The sequence below is a fragment of the Miscanthus floridulus genome, chromosome 18, assembly GCF_019320115.1.
Source record: "Miscanthus floridulus cultivar M001 chromosome 18, ASM1932011v1, whole genome shotgun sequence".
NCBI classification, from domain to species: Eukaryota; Viridiplantae; Streptophyta; class Magnoliopsida; order Poales; family Poaceae; genus Miscanthus; species Miscanthus floridulus.
The window spans coordinates 104,758,588-104,773,249 of record NC_089597.1 but is presented as its reverse complement, the minus strand read 5'-3'; the positions used below and the strand labels follow the sequence as shown (position 1 = coordinate 104,773,249).

Genomic DNA, 14,662 nt, shown 5'->3' with positions numbered 1-14,662 from the left:
TCACCAAAACAAAATAGCTCCTATGGTTTATACCTTTGCCTTGAGCTTTTTGTTTTTCTCTTTCTTCTTTCCAAGTCCAAGCACTTGATCATCATCATGGTATCATCATCATCATGCTATGATCTTCATTTGCTTCATCATTTGGAGTGTGCTACCTATCTCATGATCACTTGATAAACTAGGTTAGCACTTAGGGTTTCATCAATTCACCAAAACCAAACTAGAGCTTTCACACGGACGCCCTATACATAAAAGATAGGGGTTCATAGTGTGACCAGACACTAGGTTCAGAGTCCGGTCAGTAGCAGCAGTAAGCATGCGTCATGGTCTTGTGACCGGACGCTGGCGCGAAGAGTGACCAGACACTGGCTGGGTGCGTTCGGTCAGTACTGACGTACGCTGACATGAGGCGCACAGAAGAAACGTTGAGTGACCAGACGCCGGGTGAGTTCGGTCGAGCATGATTGGACGCGTCCGGTCCTGAAATTTCACGTTTGGAACCCCGTGTTGTGTCCAGTGAAGGGGTACAACGGCTCTATTTCGTGAGGGCTTCTATTTAAGCCCCATGGCCGGCTCAAGCTCACTCTCTTGACCATTTGTATTGACATAGCAACATTGTGAGCTTAGCCAAAGCCCTCCCACTCATCTCTATCATTGTTTCATCATCATTATGAGATTGGGAGAGAATCCAAGTGCATTGCTTGAGTGATTGCATCTAGTGGCATTTGGCATTTGTGTTTCGCTGCGGGATTCACTTGTTACTCTTGGTGGTTGCCACCACCTAGACGGCTTGGAGCAGCGAGGATCGTTGAGCGGAGGTTGGTGATTGTCTTCGGCTCCGATCGTGGTGATTGTGAGGGGTCTTGTGCCTTCCCCGACAGAGAGCCGAAAGGTAACTCTAGTGGATTGCTCGTGTCATTGAGTTACCTCACTAGTGGGTAGGTTCTTGCAGTGTCCAATTGTGTGGACGAGGTTCGTGCAACACCTCTTAGTCGCTGAACCACCAAGTGTTGGTCGACACAACGGGGACTAGCGTGTAGGCAAGCACATGAACCTCGGGAGTAAAATCGGTTGTCTCTTGCCCTTTGATATTCTCCCGGTGTTTGATTTAGTATTCATCTTATGATTGGTTCACTCCTCTACACGGCGGTATAATCACCCTACCCACTCATTTATATTCTTGCAAACTAGTCGTGGCAAGCTCTTTAGTGTAATTAGAATTGAGAGCTTGCTTTGTTATTTTAAGTTCATCTAGTGGAGCTCTTTAGAGTAGCAAGTTTGAGAGCTCTTAGTGAGTAGTAACATTGCAAGTTGTATGCCTAGTAATCATTGCAACTAGAATTGTTGGATAGGTGGCTTGCAACCTTTGTAGAGCTAGAGCAAGTTTGCATTTCGCTATTTGTCATACTAATCAAATTGCTCTAGTTGATTTGTAGATTTTTAAATAGGCTATTCACCCCCTCTCTAGCCATATTAGGACCTTTCATATGCCCCTAGCTTGCCCCGACTGCAGCACCCCCGTTCGCCGGCTCCTAGTGCCTCCGGCTCGCCCTCGGCTGAAACAATATAAAACGCCTGCAACATGAAAAAACATTTGAATGCAACATACGCTTGAAAACAAATAAAACATTTAGAACATGCACTTTCAACATGTGTGTGAAAACATCCAAATAAAACACTTGCAACTTGCAACATAAAACCGCTTGCTGCAACATAAGATCGAAACAGCCTAAAAACATTAAGAACATATTGTTGCAATATATGTGTGAAACATATGCAACATCCGGATCAAAAACGATTGCAACATACGACTGGAAACAGATGAAACATTTTGAACAAACGCTTGCAACATGCCTCTGAAACACTTGCAACATCTCTCGATCTACTTTTGTAACATAAAAAATAAAATAATTGCAACATACATCTGTAAACTTTAAACATACATACAATGCAACATAGGGGAAGGGAAGGTCAGGGCTGGTTGATTCTGGCCTCAGGGTGGGAGCCGACAGCGAGCCGTGGTGCGTGAGCACCACCAACACTGTCCGCGCTCGTGGGTGCCCTTGGCTTGACCAGGGAAGACCTGAGGCGCCACGACACGTGCGCCCCAGCGGCCATGGCGGGGGCAGCAGCGCGTGACAGCGATGGGGACGGACGGGCGGCGAGGGAGCGAGTGGTGCAGGTGACTGGGACGGGGCGCACACGCGGCCGGCGATGGGGCGACGGGCGGTTGGGGGAAAGGCACGGCGCGGCAGCCGACGAGCGCACGACGGTGGAAGAGGGCGTGGCAGGGTGGAGTGGAGCGGGGGGATGTGCGTCCACATGCTCACGCTGAGACCAACGGATGAGCGAATAAGCGTAGTGGATATATATTCTTTTTAAGACAACGGATGAGTGGATGAGGATGGGCCGTATCCGAATGGAACGGATGCACGTGGCCAAGCATTATCGTTTAAAATTTTGATTGTAATTAATTAATTAATTTTGTAATTAGACTATGGTTACAAGATTTTAGGTTTTACTTTTGTTAACGTCGCTGGCTCGGGGAAAAAATTGAGTGGGGCCCATAACACAGCGTGAACACCCACCGTGGTGATTCGTGGGCGGCGGCCTCGTAGGTCTTCTGGCGTTGTGGTCCCTGATTGCTACAGAAGGGCCCCACCAGCTTGATAAACGGGACGAGGCGGCCACGTGCATGTCCTTCCTGGGGTACGGTCGCGGCCGCGTCCTCCGGGAGCGCTCGTCCCGCGCGGCCGATTCATCCCTGCGGACAACAATGCAGGCAGCCTCGTCGTCTCCGCTGCGGTGCCGCGCACACCACCTGTTCGACGGAATACCCCACTAGACCAGGGCCAGGACGCCTGACGCCATGTCCTTCCTGGGGTACGGTCGCGGCCGCGTCCTCCGGGAGCGCTCTCTGGCGAAGAGCCTGGCTTCTCTCGCCGAGGAGTCGGCTGCGGCCGTCCAGAGGCAGAGGAAGCCCCTCGCGCGGATGGAGCGGAAGCGGCTGGCCGAGCTCCGCATCAAGAAGAGGGTCAAGGAGCAGTACCTCAACGGCAAGTTCTACGGCCTCATGGATAAGGTGGTGGCGAATGCTGCGACGCTGGAGGACGCGTACGACATCGTGCGTCTGAATTCAAACGTTGACCTAGCGTCTGCAAAGGATGATGTCTGCTTTGTCACGCTGGCAGAGGAGCTGAGGTGCGGGGAGTTTGATGTCCGAGCAAATGCTTTCTCAGTGGTGGCGAAGAGAAAACGAGGACACCTTGTTCTCCCTGGGCTGAACTTGAAAGTGGTTCAGGAAACGATAAGGGTGGTGCTTGAGGTTGTCTACAGGCCTCAGTTCTCAAAGATATCACATGGCTGTCGCAGTGGGCGAGGATATCACTCAGCTCTCAGGTTTATAACTGATGAAATCAGGGTTCCAGATTGGTGCTTTACTGTCCCGTTGCACAAGGAGGTTGATAGCAATGTGACCTCTAAGCTTATTTCGCTAATACAGGAGAAGATCGATGACACCCTGTTAGTTGCATTCATGCAAAATATGTTTGATGCCAAGGTGATCAATTTGGTATTTGGTGGGTACCCCAAGGGTCATGGTCTGCCTCAAGAAGGAGTACTTGCACCAATCCTGATGAACATATATCTTGACAGTTTTGACCATGAGGTATTCAGGATTTGCTTGAAACATGAAGGCCTTGGTTTAGAGGCAACAAATGTTTTAGAAGACCGTGGTTCAAATTTGCGGCGCTGGTTTCGGAGTCAACTGAAGGGCAGGGGTGAAAATAGTGAAGATCAAACAAATTGTCAGACAAAGACAAAGCTATATGCTTGTAGATGTATGGATGAGATTTTTGTCGCAGTTTCTGGATCCAGAGATGTTGCGGAAGATATGGAATCTGAAATGGTTGCTTATTTAAACAAATCACTTTACTTGGAAGTTGATGATAAAATTCATCTTGATCCAATCAGAAGGAACCCACGGGGCTTACAGTTTGCTGGTTTTGTGGTCAGAGTAGAAACGAAGGAAAATGCTAAACTGAAAGCTGTGCATAAGCTGAAGGAGAAGATTCGTTTGTTTGCTTCTCAGAAGCAAGAGATTTGGGATGCTATGAATCTTAGAGTAGGAAAGAAGTGGTTGGCATATGGCTTGAGAAGAATAAAAGAGAGTGAGATCAAGTCGCTTGGCGTTAGCACCCCTTTGCTGGATCACATTGCACAATTTAGGAAAGAGGGAATGAAGACAGATCACTGGTTCAAAACTTTGCTGAAGGTATGGATGCAGGATGTCAATGCCAAAAATGAGCTAAATGAGGATGTTAAAAAAAAGGGGCGTACCCAGTGCAGAGAGCTCCCGCTCTGTGTGGGGTCTGGGGAAGGGTGTTAGTGGCAAGCCTTACCCTCGCCTGTGCAATGCGAGGAGACCGCAACTCGAACCCGGGACCTTCCGGTCACAGGCGGTAAGACCTTAGGGATGTTCTCTTATCAAAATACATTGCTGAACCGGAACTCGCGCAAGACCTTAGGGATGCATTCTACAACTTTCAGAAGCAAGCTAAAGATTACATTTCATCAGAGACTGCTGCAATGGAAGCATTATTGTCCAATTTGAAGAGTGAGGAATCAACTAGTACCTGCACTGGTGGCAGTGTTAAAATTCATGCACCTCTTAGCTATATTCAGAAGTGCCTTCATCGCTATGGTATAATTAATCTCGAAGGTTTCCCTAGGCATGTTTCAGCCCTTGTCTTGCAACATGATGAGTTAATAGTAAGTTGGTTTGCAGGAATAGTTCATCGTTGGATAAGATGGTTTTCTGAAGTTGACAGTTTTAAAGAACTTCAGCTTATGTTTGTGGATTGTGTCAGAAAATCCTGCATCAGGACACTATCTGCGAAGTATAGGATGTATGAAAAACTTACAGAAAAGCGGTTTGAACTTGATGATTATGGCATTCCAATGGTTGAGGATTTTGAGGCAATAATTAAACCTTTAGAATCTAGTTATTCTGTGGCTTCTACTGATGAAGCTTTGGTGTATGGCATTTCTGGAAGCGGTTTAGTTGTGCTAACACTGTCAAGAGTTTAGTCCCTACTCGACAATTCAACTGCTTTGTTATGGGCTGCCAATCTGCGTCACCAAGTATGTATGTGCTTCATGTGAAGGAGAAACAACGTTTCCCTGGATGGAGGACAGGTTTCTCGTCATCAATGGATGGGATTTTGGATGGTAAACGAATTGGATTGTGCACCCAGCATATTAAAGATATATATCTGGGACACATCTCCCTTCAATCAGTTGATTTTGGTTCCCTGATTAGATGACTGAATGATATGGTACCTGCGATTTTCTAATAGCTGAAGGCTTTGTACTGAGTACCGACTCACATGATAGTAGGTTCAGTAGTTGTAAATCTAAACATGGTCATACAATCATAGTATGATTTTGTAGACACAGCTTGAGTGGTATGCTTGTGGACTATTTCAAATGGAAATTAGCCTACAATTTGAAGTTGCTCCTTTTCAGTGAATGGTTCAGACTTTCAGTGTTCAGTTTTATTTGGCAGTTTCTAAAATGCTATGTGTGTGTGTGTGTGTTGTGTGTGTGTGTGTGTGTGTGTGTGTGTGATGGGAAGTGGTCTCTCTAGTCTCTCCCCTGTAACTTATTCTGCAGTTCTCCTGTGTCGTTCGAGAAGAAGAAAAAATCTAAAATGTGCTTGGCACTAGGTGAAGGTGAACCATGGGTGGCGCCTAAGCACTGCCTAGGTAGACTAGATGGCTATTAGCATTAGTCGCTAGGCATTGTTTGTCTAGGTGGTTTAGGTGGCTACTTTGATTTTTTTTCTTTTCTCAAACACGTAGGAGAAATATGTCTTGTTGCATTAATTGGAAGAAAATGGTCCAATTACTTGCCAAGTCCATGGTTGGGGCTAATCTTTTCAGTGGCAACTTTAATTTTATCAGTGCTTCTAGAAGTTCTGAAAATTTGATGGACGGAAGCACATTACCATGATTAATTGATAGTATTAACTCATGTTTCTCTCAAAGAAACAAAAAAAAAAAAAAACTGTTCTTGTGCATTTATCTGTAGTGGGATGTAATTTCCTTTCTGCACTTTTGATTATTATCATGGTACTTTGCTTACCAAGATTTTACCCTCTTTTTCATGATATCAAACCATCAAGAAACCAAGCTACTTATGCAAAGCAATAGATCCTGTGCCCTTCATTTTGATAAATTTCTGTTTCTCTCCTGCATATTAATATAGGAGTCCTGGGTTCAAATTAGCCTCGTCGCAAAATATACATAAGTCCTGGGTTCAAATCAGCCTCGTCACAAAATAAGCAAGGGTAAGGCTGCCTAAAAATTCCCTTTACCCTTTTTGTTTACGTATATGAGTGATAATATCTGTTGAAACTCGAGTTCATTTGACAGACAAGAATTGCAAGCCCTGCTGGATTGACTCGCTGGTTCTAACGTAAATACAGTGTTAGTTGCTGAGTTTTAAGTTCCTAACTGGATCAGGCAGTAAACACATGTTGTATTTTTTGTCGATAAGACTGGGCAAAGGTAGTTTTCTCCTACACTCTTTATTTAGCCTCTAATCTAAACCATGAACTAATTACTTTATCCATAAGATGTCGCTTGTGATCTATTCATAAGATGGTTACTGTGGGCCTGACTATGCCTTTATATCTCTTAAGGCTGGGTTTCAAGATTTTGATAGCTTCATATAGTGTATGGCGCACCGGAGAAAAACCACCATAGATAAGCATGAACGGGGGCGCATTATTCCTTGTTACACATGAAGTAAAACAGCAGTATATCATACTGGCTCATCATTACAGCATTAAGTTAGGCACAAGACAAGGATTTGGCATAAGCATTTTGTCCGTTCTCAGTTGTGAACAGGTTTCCTCTTATGGGGAGAGGCATGGTAATCCTTGTTAAGAAATTTTAAAACTCCATCACTGGCATCTAGCATTTTCTCCTTCCAATCCTCATTAATTTTATATAAGGTTCTGTGAACTACTGAATCCCTCAGTTCTTTTTTGGAGCCTGCATTTGAATTCCTGGAGTGCTTCGATGGCAATGTTCTTAGACGTTGAGGATTTGGAATGCTCAGTGCTATCACTGATGTGCTTCCTTCTAGTTTTACTCTGTTCCTGGATGGTCCTGCCTGCATCCGGGGGCTACTACTATCCTGAGACATTTCACTAGAAAATTAGTAGTGGCTTATACCACTAATAAGGAAATGCAAGGAAAATAAAAAGATAAAACAGTGGTAGTTGCTATTATGACTTTCTGGGACAGGTTTAATATATTCAAAAGGAATGTTCGTATTTCTGGAAAATATTAGTCTAGTATAGAGTAGTGTGCAGTGTGCACATGATGTGGCCATGTGGTACCTCAAACTTACTCTTCCATTTTACTATTTGACAATATTGTGTAGACCTTTGACATATCTGAAATGTACACATGTGCATGTCTATTTTTTTTTAAAGAACGACAGCAGGGGAAGCCCTCACTGTTAGTAATTTATTAAACCAAAAAGAACCAACTGTAAGAACAAAAAACAGCAGCAAAGAAGGAAACAGGTAGCCCGAGGCAGGCTGGACCAAACTATGTACACAAATCTATCCAAGAAAGGGAGAGTGCTTGTTTTCAGAGATCCTGTGAGCTTGTAGGCGAGCTTCATCAATGAAACCTGTTTTCCAAGCAAGGAAGGATGGTTGGCCTCTACTAAAAATGAAGTTGTTTCTTTGCTTCCAAATTTGCCAAGCACTGGTGATAAAAACTTCCATGAAAAAAGGGTTTGAGAACCCCTCTAACTTGAGCTTCTTATTCTCTTTTTTTAGCTCATCATGATTTTTCTCCTTCTTGAGTCTCTTGTTCTCTTCCTTAAGCTTTTCATTCTCAAGAGCTAGATCACTATCATGGTCAAGGTTCTCTATCGCAATGGTGTTGGTGGTTGATAGCTTTTCAAGATCTTTCTTGAGCTTCTCATTCTCATCCTTGATCTTGACATACTCATCATAGTTATCGGACTTAACCACTTGCTTGCCTTTCCTACTAGAACCTTGCTCAATGCTCTCAACAATCAAATCATCACATGATGTAGCTATATCAATCTTAACAACATGGTTAGTAGCATCATGTGGCTCATTGGATAAAAACTCACGACAGACAACAAGATTATCATTATTAACCTTGAGGTTGGTATACTCTTCTTTTAGCATATTGTAGCTAGTGATGAGCTCATTATGTATCTCCTCAAGTTTATCATGTTTTTCTCTAAGCTCCTTCTTAGAAGATTTGAGCTCCTTAAGTTTGGATGACATAGTATCATTTGCTTCTCTAAGCTCAACACTAGCTTTTTTCTCTATGTCACATTTAGCTAAAAGAGAGTCATTCTTAAGTTCTAGCTTTTCATGCTTAGCTCTAGTCTTTCTAATGATCCTAGTGTATTGATTTAGCAATTTGACAAGATCATCATATGAAGGTGATTCAAATTCATCATCACTATTACTATCATCATTGCTAGCATGTTCATTACCACTACTCTCATCATCACTTTGTACCTTTCGTTCACCCTTGGCCATAAGGCATAGGTGTGTAGAGGATGATGGTGATGGTGTCGGTGAAGATAGTGAAGAGTAAATCACAATAGCGGCCACCTTCTCGTTCTCACTATCATCATCGGATGAGCAACTTGACGAATCAATGTCCATGAGCCAATCACCGACGATGTATGCCTTGCCATTTTTATTCTTCTTGTGGAAATCCTTCTTCTTGCCATCCTTCTTCTCATCATTATCTTCATCACTTGAGTCATCTTTCTTGCCCTTGTACTTCTTCTTGTACTTGTCTTTCTTGGGCTTGGGGCATTGATGAGCTAGATGATCAAGTTCTCCACAATTGTAGCAATTCATCTCTGAGATTGGCTTTCTTCTATTGCTAGTGAAGAATTTCTTTTTCTTGCCATCAAACTTGACACCGTTCTTGTTGAGATTCTTTAGCATCTTGATGGTTCTTCTCACCATGAGAGCAAGACTTGCATCATCAATTTCATCATAACTTGAGCTCTCATATTCAACTCTTGCTTTGCCTTTCTCTTGGCTAGCCTTGAATGCCAAGTCTTTCTTCTTGGTGGAAGATGAGCCATCTTGTGGTGTGATGTGCATATACATCTCATGTGCGTTGATCTTTCCCAATATTTGTGTTGGTGTAGCGGTGGAAAGATCACCTTGATGAAGCACGGTCACAATATGCCCATACTTGTCAATGGGGAGGACACTCAAAATCTTTCTTACAACATCGGATGGTTGCATTTGTGTGAGTCCAAGCCCATTGACTTCCTCTACAAGAACATTTAAGCGTAAGTACATTTCATTAGCACTTTCTTTCGGAAGCATCTCAAATGAATTAAGCTTTTTCATGACAAGATGATAGCGTTTCTCACGCTCACTCTTTGTTTCCTCATGAAGCACACAAATATCCGACCATAGTGCATGGGCGTCCTTATGGTTTCGCACACGGTTAAACACATCTTTGCAAAGGCCTCTAAAGATGGTGTTTCTAGCCTTTGCATTCTATTTCTCATAATTGACCTCATCGCCTTAAAGATGTACGGGATCCCTAGGTTTTGGAAAGCCTTGAGAGGTGGCTCTAAGAATTCCAACATCTAGAGCTTCTAAGTACGCCTCCATACGGATTTTTCAATAAGGAAAATCATCTCCCTTAAAGATAGGAGGAGGTCCATCCCCGTGGGACATTTTTTCTCTAGACGGTTAAGCCTAAATACGTAAGCACGAGGTTCTGATACCAATTGAAAGGATCAAGATGCCCAAGAGGGGGGTGAATTGGGCTAATTCTAAAATTCTTTGTAATAATTTAACCCTACACTTAGCCCACTTCACCCCTTGTGCCTAGAATGTGATTCTATTGATCTATCGCATAAAAGTTTTGCACCCTAGGTTCCAATCCTACTCTAGCATGACAATTCTAAGAATGTAAAGACAAGAATTGAATTGCTCAAATGTAAATGCTTAAAGTAAAGAGAGGAGAAGGAACGCGGCGATGTTTTGCCGAGGTATCGGAGAGTCGCCACTCCCCACCAGTCCTCGTTGGAGCACCTGCGTAAGGGTGTAGCTCCCCCTTGATCCGCGCAAGGATCAAGGGCTCTCTACGGGCTGATTCTTCGACACTCCATCGCGGTGAATCACCCACAACCGTTCACAGCTTGAGTTAGGTCATCCACAAGCTCCGTCGGATGATCACCAAACTCCCGATCACCACCAAGTCGTCTAGGTGATAGCGATCATCAAGAGTAACAAACACGAACTCTTACTTGACCACAACAAGCCTAATGAGAAGAGTGGATGCACACTTGCTACTCTTCTTGCACTAATTAGGCCTTAATATTGGATTCTCAAATCTCAATCACCTCACTAGGCTCTTGCTCTCCTTAGCACCCTCAAGGGTGTTTCTCAGCTGAACAAATGGACAAGAGACCTCCCTTGGATGAATAGAAGAAATATTTATACCCCCTCATTCAAAATGAACCGTTAGGAGGTTGACTCATCACTCTGCGGGGTGACCGGACACTCCGGTCAGTTCTCCCCGCCACAGAGCTGTTAAGTTGTGATCGGACTCTGACCTACGTCCGGTCAGCACTGACCGGACGCATCCGGTCAGCACTGACCAGACGCGTCCGGTCACGAAAACTGCTCTGTGAAACCTTACTGATGTTGACCGGACGCTGGCGCCCACAGTCCGATCACTTCGTTGTTCAGCGTCCGGTCACTAACCGGATCCTGACCAGCGTCCGGTCAGCACTGACCGGACGCGTCCGATCAGAAAACTCCCTCTCTGGAACGTCTCTGGAGTTGACTGAACTCTGTCACCCAGCGTCCGGTCATATTTCACTCAGCGTCCAGACGCAACCAGATGGCTCCAGTTGATCAAATGAACTGATCGGACTCACCCTTCAGCGTCCGGTCAACATTTGACCCTCTATTAACTTTCAACTCGAAATCATATGTGAATGAAGTTTGCTCCAATTGATCTTAGGGCTACTTCGGAGCTACCTAATGCTAGATTTGACAAGTGTACACCACACCTAACCCACTAGACTCACCTAGATCAAGCTACTAGTCCATACCCCCCTTAATAGTATGGTCAAAGGAAAAACAAAGTCCTAAACTACTCTAAGTGTCTCTTCAACACCAAACGACAATTAGAACTAATCCATCCTTAACCTTGTCGTCCATCCTTTGAAAACCGAAACAGTATCCATCATAGGGGCATGGCAACCATGATTGCCCAATCAATTGCCATTATCATGACCTAACTTAATTGTCTCTGTAAAACACACGTTAGTCATAGTAATCTCGTATTGTCATTAATCATCGAAACCCAACTAGGGGCCTTAGATGCTTTCAGTCCAAACGCCGTTTGACACAATACTTGGCTTGATGGCCATAATTATAGCAATACAGGCATCTAAAGGCACTGGTACAGTCTTTGATGAAGTGATCAGCACCCAAACATCTGAAGCAGATGCGATGAAGACGATTGAGAGTGGAGCTGAGAAGGTCACCTCGATTAGGAGGTAGCTCAATTAATTCCTGGGATGGCTTCTTGCTAGCTTGGGGATTAGACCCATCATTAATCATTTCAGCCGGCTGAAGGTTGGCATCCTGCTCAATGTTGCCGGCCTGATAAATGCTAGCGGCTTGATTAGGAACACTTTGAACAATATGAACATCAAGCTCACCATTGACATTGTGAACATCAAGAACACCTGAAGACGCCTAAGAGATTTTGAGGGATGGCTTGTGCTCAGGATCCCTTCCAAGACCAGAGGCAGCTGTGGAGAAAACCGAATCACTGCTAGAAGTAGTGATAGGACAGAAGAACTTGCCAATCTTGATGACCGGGCCAATCTTAGTAGGACGATATTTACGAGCTGGGGAATCTTGAACAAGCTTAGTGCAGAAAGAAACATTCTTAGAAGTCAATTTGCGCTTATTTTTTGGACTAAACACCGTTGTCCCACTAGCTTTCTCTTCTTTGTCCCAACACTTCTTCTCAAGTTCCCAATTATCACCACCGTCTCGCCACAAGTGGAAATAGGCGTCAAAATGAGCAGTCATGATTCTTCTGAGAGATCGAATTAGCAGACCAACATGCTTGGAGGCGACGGAGAAACGGAAGTGGCGATCACTTTGGTAAGTGACATGAAAACCAGCGGGAGCGCCTCCCTGACAGCAGTGCAAAGCCAAAGCAGCTGAATCTTCAGTGAGACGAAAAAGAAACCTTCTGAAGACCACGAGCAGGAAGAAAGAGCCATCCAGCGAGGAAGAAGGATGATGCACCGAGGAGGAAAACTTGTGCACGACCTCAGCTTCGAAGCGCTAACCCAGGGAGAAGTCCCACTCTCTGACCAGCTCTGTAAGAGCAGGGTCCTGCTCGAGTTCGATGAGAGCGCCCGGAGGTTGCCGAGCCATTAGATGCGACCTAGCCGGAGAGGTGCCTCCCGGCCCTCCCTAGAGATGAACCGGATGCAGCCGGGGATCAACAGCTATGGGGAAGAGGTGAGGCGAGGTTGTTGGCGCACTGCAGGGGGAGGGGGCGGCTGCTAGAGCGGAACGGGAGGATGAGAGCGCCGGCTGCGCGCAGGAGTAGCGCGAGCGAGACAGCGCGCTGGCCGGCGGCGCAGGCGAGTGCAAGCGAGGCTGCGCGCGGGCCGGTGGGTCGGACAAGCGCTAGCGAGGCTGCGCGTGGGCCGGCGGCGCGGCAGGCGGCGGCCGACACGAGCGCGGCTCCATCCCTGTCGGGCAAGCTTATTATGTGAATGATACTCTGTGCATGTCTATTTATTTCTGGTATTCACACTCAGATATCAGCATTAGAAGTATGAAGTTGCAGTTTTAAATTTCACGTGACTACTATAAAAATTAAATTCATGCCATCTTTTGACCCAAAAAAAACATGATGTAATGTTGGGAAGGAGGAAGAGATCACCTTTATGTTTGACGGCACACGTGAATTAGTTGAGTAATTCTTATTTTCTCCTGCATTAAGAATGTAAAAATATTCAAACTGAACAGAAAATGGAAATGTAGTAGTTCATTGTTATTTTTCTTGGGATTTTCTTCTTTTCTTTGTTTAGATTTTTTTGTCAAACTTTTAACATCTAGAAAATTGAAAATTACAAGTCTATCTTGAGTAAAATGGTGCATAAATGCTGAACTTTTTTCCCAAAAGAAGCGTAACATAAGTATCATGATTCATGACATAGGAAAAGGACCAGTTATTTTGTAGTCATAACTAAACACATGTATCTAACAAGAAGGAAAAGCCATTTTTCACATATAGGATGGCAAACCAAAAGAGAAATGGAAGGAAAACAAGCTAGTTATAGTTACTTGGCTATACCCTATCTACTTCTAGTTGTTCTTGGGAGGGTGTTTCCGGGGTGAACGGTAATCAGCAGTGAAGGGAATTTGGCCATCAAAGTAAACCTTTGGTGGAGGTTTTCTACTTCTAAAGTTACAATTCATACTCAAATCCTTCCCTCCTCCATGACTGCATTTTCCAACAGAATATTTTGCACCTGAGCTTGTTCTGCTTCCAGAATTCTTTGTTTCCTTCTGCTCCATGACTGCATCTTCAAAAGCCAGCCTTCGACCTGTCAATACATTGCTTCTGACTTCCTCATCTGTCCTGATCTTGTCAACGCTGAGTTCCTGCATTCGAAACATCATTAGTTTCTGTAGCCTGGGATGAGTCCTGGCTACATAATTTATTACTTTACATTGCTTCAGATTCTTACCAGCTTGATTTCTGCTCCTCCCTTGCTGCCAGTAACTGACAGTAATTCTGAAAACAGACGGAAGGTGTGTCAGTTCATCAAACATGCATGCTTAAACTGAGAAAGGAATGAGCTGGGAAGTCTTAGAGATACTAGAAGAATAAGGTTAAAAGTAGGCAGTTGCAAATGCAGGAGAGATGATTATGTCTAACCTCTATGTGCAATGGCGACGAAGGGGCCAAGGGTGGCCGAGAGGATGGCCAGCCCAAGCAAGAAGCTTATACAGTTTAACGGCTGCATAACTAACTGTTTAGCCCTGCTTTTAGGTATGTCTGTCATTTAACTAACAGAAATGGAAGGAGAAAGCAGAACAAAGGAAGGGTAGTTTTATAGGCCTTCAGAGACATGGGCACTCCATTGGTCAAAGTAGAGTTGCAATATCTCCTATATTCATTGAATGCTGCACCTGTACTTTTAATCCATAGGTTTTCAGTAAACAAGGCCAGAACCTAGAGTTTCACCTCCCGTTGATCTTAAGCAATGCTCTCGGTGCCCCCACATGTACCGTAAACCATATTGAATTGTCAGACTTCTAGGTGATAGTAACTTTACAGCTGGTTAATTGGTGGGTGTGTGAAACAGACGCCCTCAGCACGCAATGGCAAACCTTGTGTTTGGCCACCGTTGTCGGTAGCATTGAATCGGGGAACTTGGGAGAGTGAAGGGCATGGAGAATCTTTTCAGCTGGTTGAATTTGGTCTGTTTCTTTTCGCGGGGTTACAATCACTTGATTCGAGCATAGACTAACCGTGGTTTTCCTCTTTTCAGGTGTTGGGCATAGCAA

The 14,662-nt window shown here is 44.5% G+C and overlaps 1 protein-coding gene and 1 pseudogene across 1 annotated transcript; one reads left to right on the top strand and one right to left on the bottom strand.

Moving 5' to 3' along the window:
• Nucleotides 1-2,613: 2,613 nt before the first annotated feature.
• On the top strand, nucleotides 2,614-5,493 carry LOC136522760 (nuclear intron maturase 4, mitochondrial-like; annotated as a pseudogene).
• A 1,404-nt stretch (nucleotides 5,494-6,897) lies between these two features.
• Nucleotides 6,898-14,297, bottom strand: LOC136522169 (uncharacterized). Its single transcript, XM_066515961.1, has 5 exons — nucleotides 14,031-14,297; nucleotides 13,840-13,886; nucleotides 13,621-13,753; nucleotides 13,029-13,078; nucleotides 6,898-7,203 (listed from the first exon to the last, which is right to left on the bottom strand). Exons 1-5 carry the CDS (start codon nucleotides 14,155-14,157, stop codon nucleotides 6,898-6,900), a joined length of 663 nt encoding a protein of 220 aa, XP_066372058.1. The 5' UTR covers nucleotides 14,158-14,297.
• Between the last annotated feature and the right edge of the window lie 365 nt (nucleotides 14,298-14,662).

Bases quoted from the DNA above. Each gene is read 5' to 3' on its own strand.
- LOC136522169 (XM_066515961.1), bottom strand. From the start codon at position 14,157: ATGACAGACATACCTAAAAGCAGGGCTAAACAGTTAGTTATGCAGCCG. The intron at 13,079-13,620 runs GTGCAAAATATT...TTCTTAATGCAG, and splicing joins TGGAAGCAGAACAAGCTCAG to GAGAAAATAAGAATTACTCA. The intron at 7,204-13,028 runs GTGATCTCTTCC...GAAATGTCTCAG, and splicing joins GTGTGCCGTCAAACATAAAG to GATAGTAGTAGCCCCCGGAT.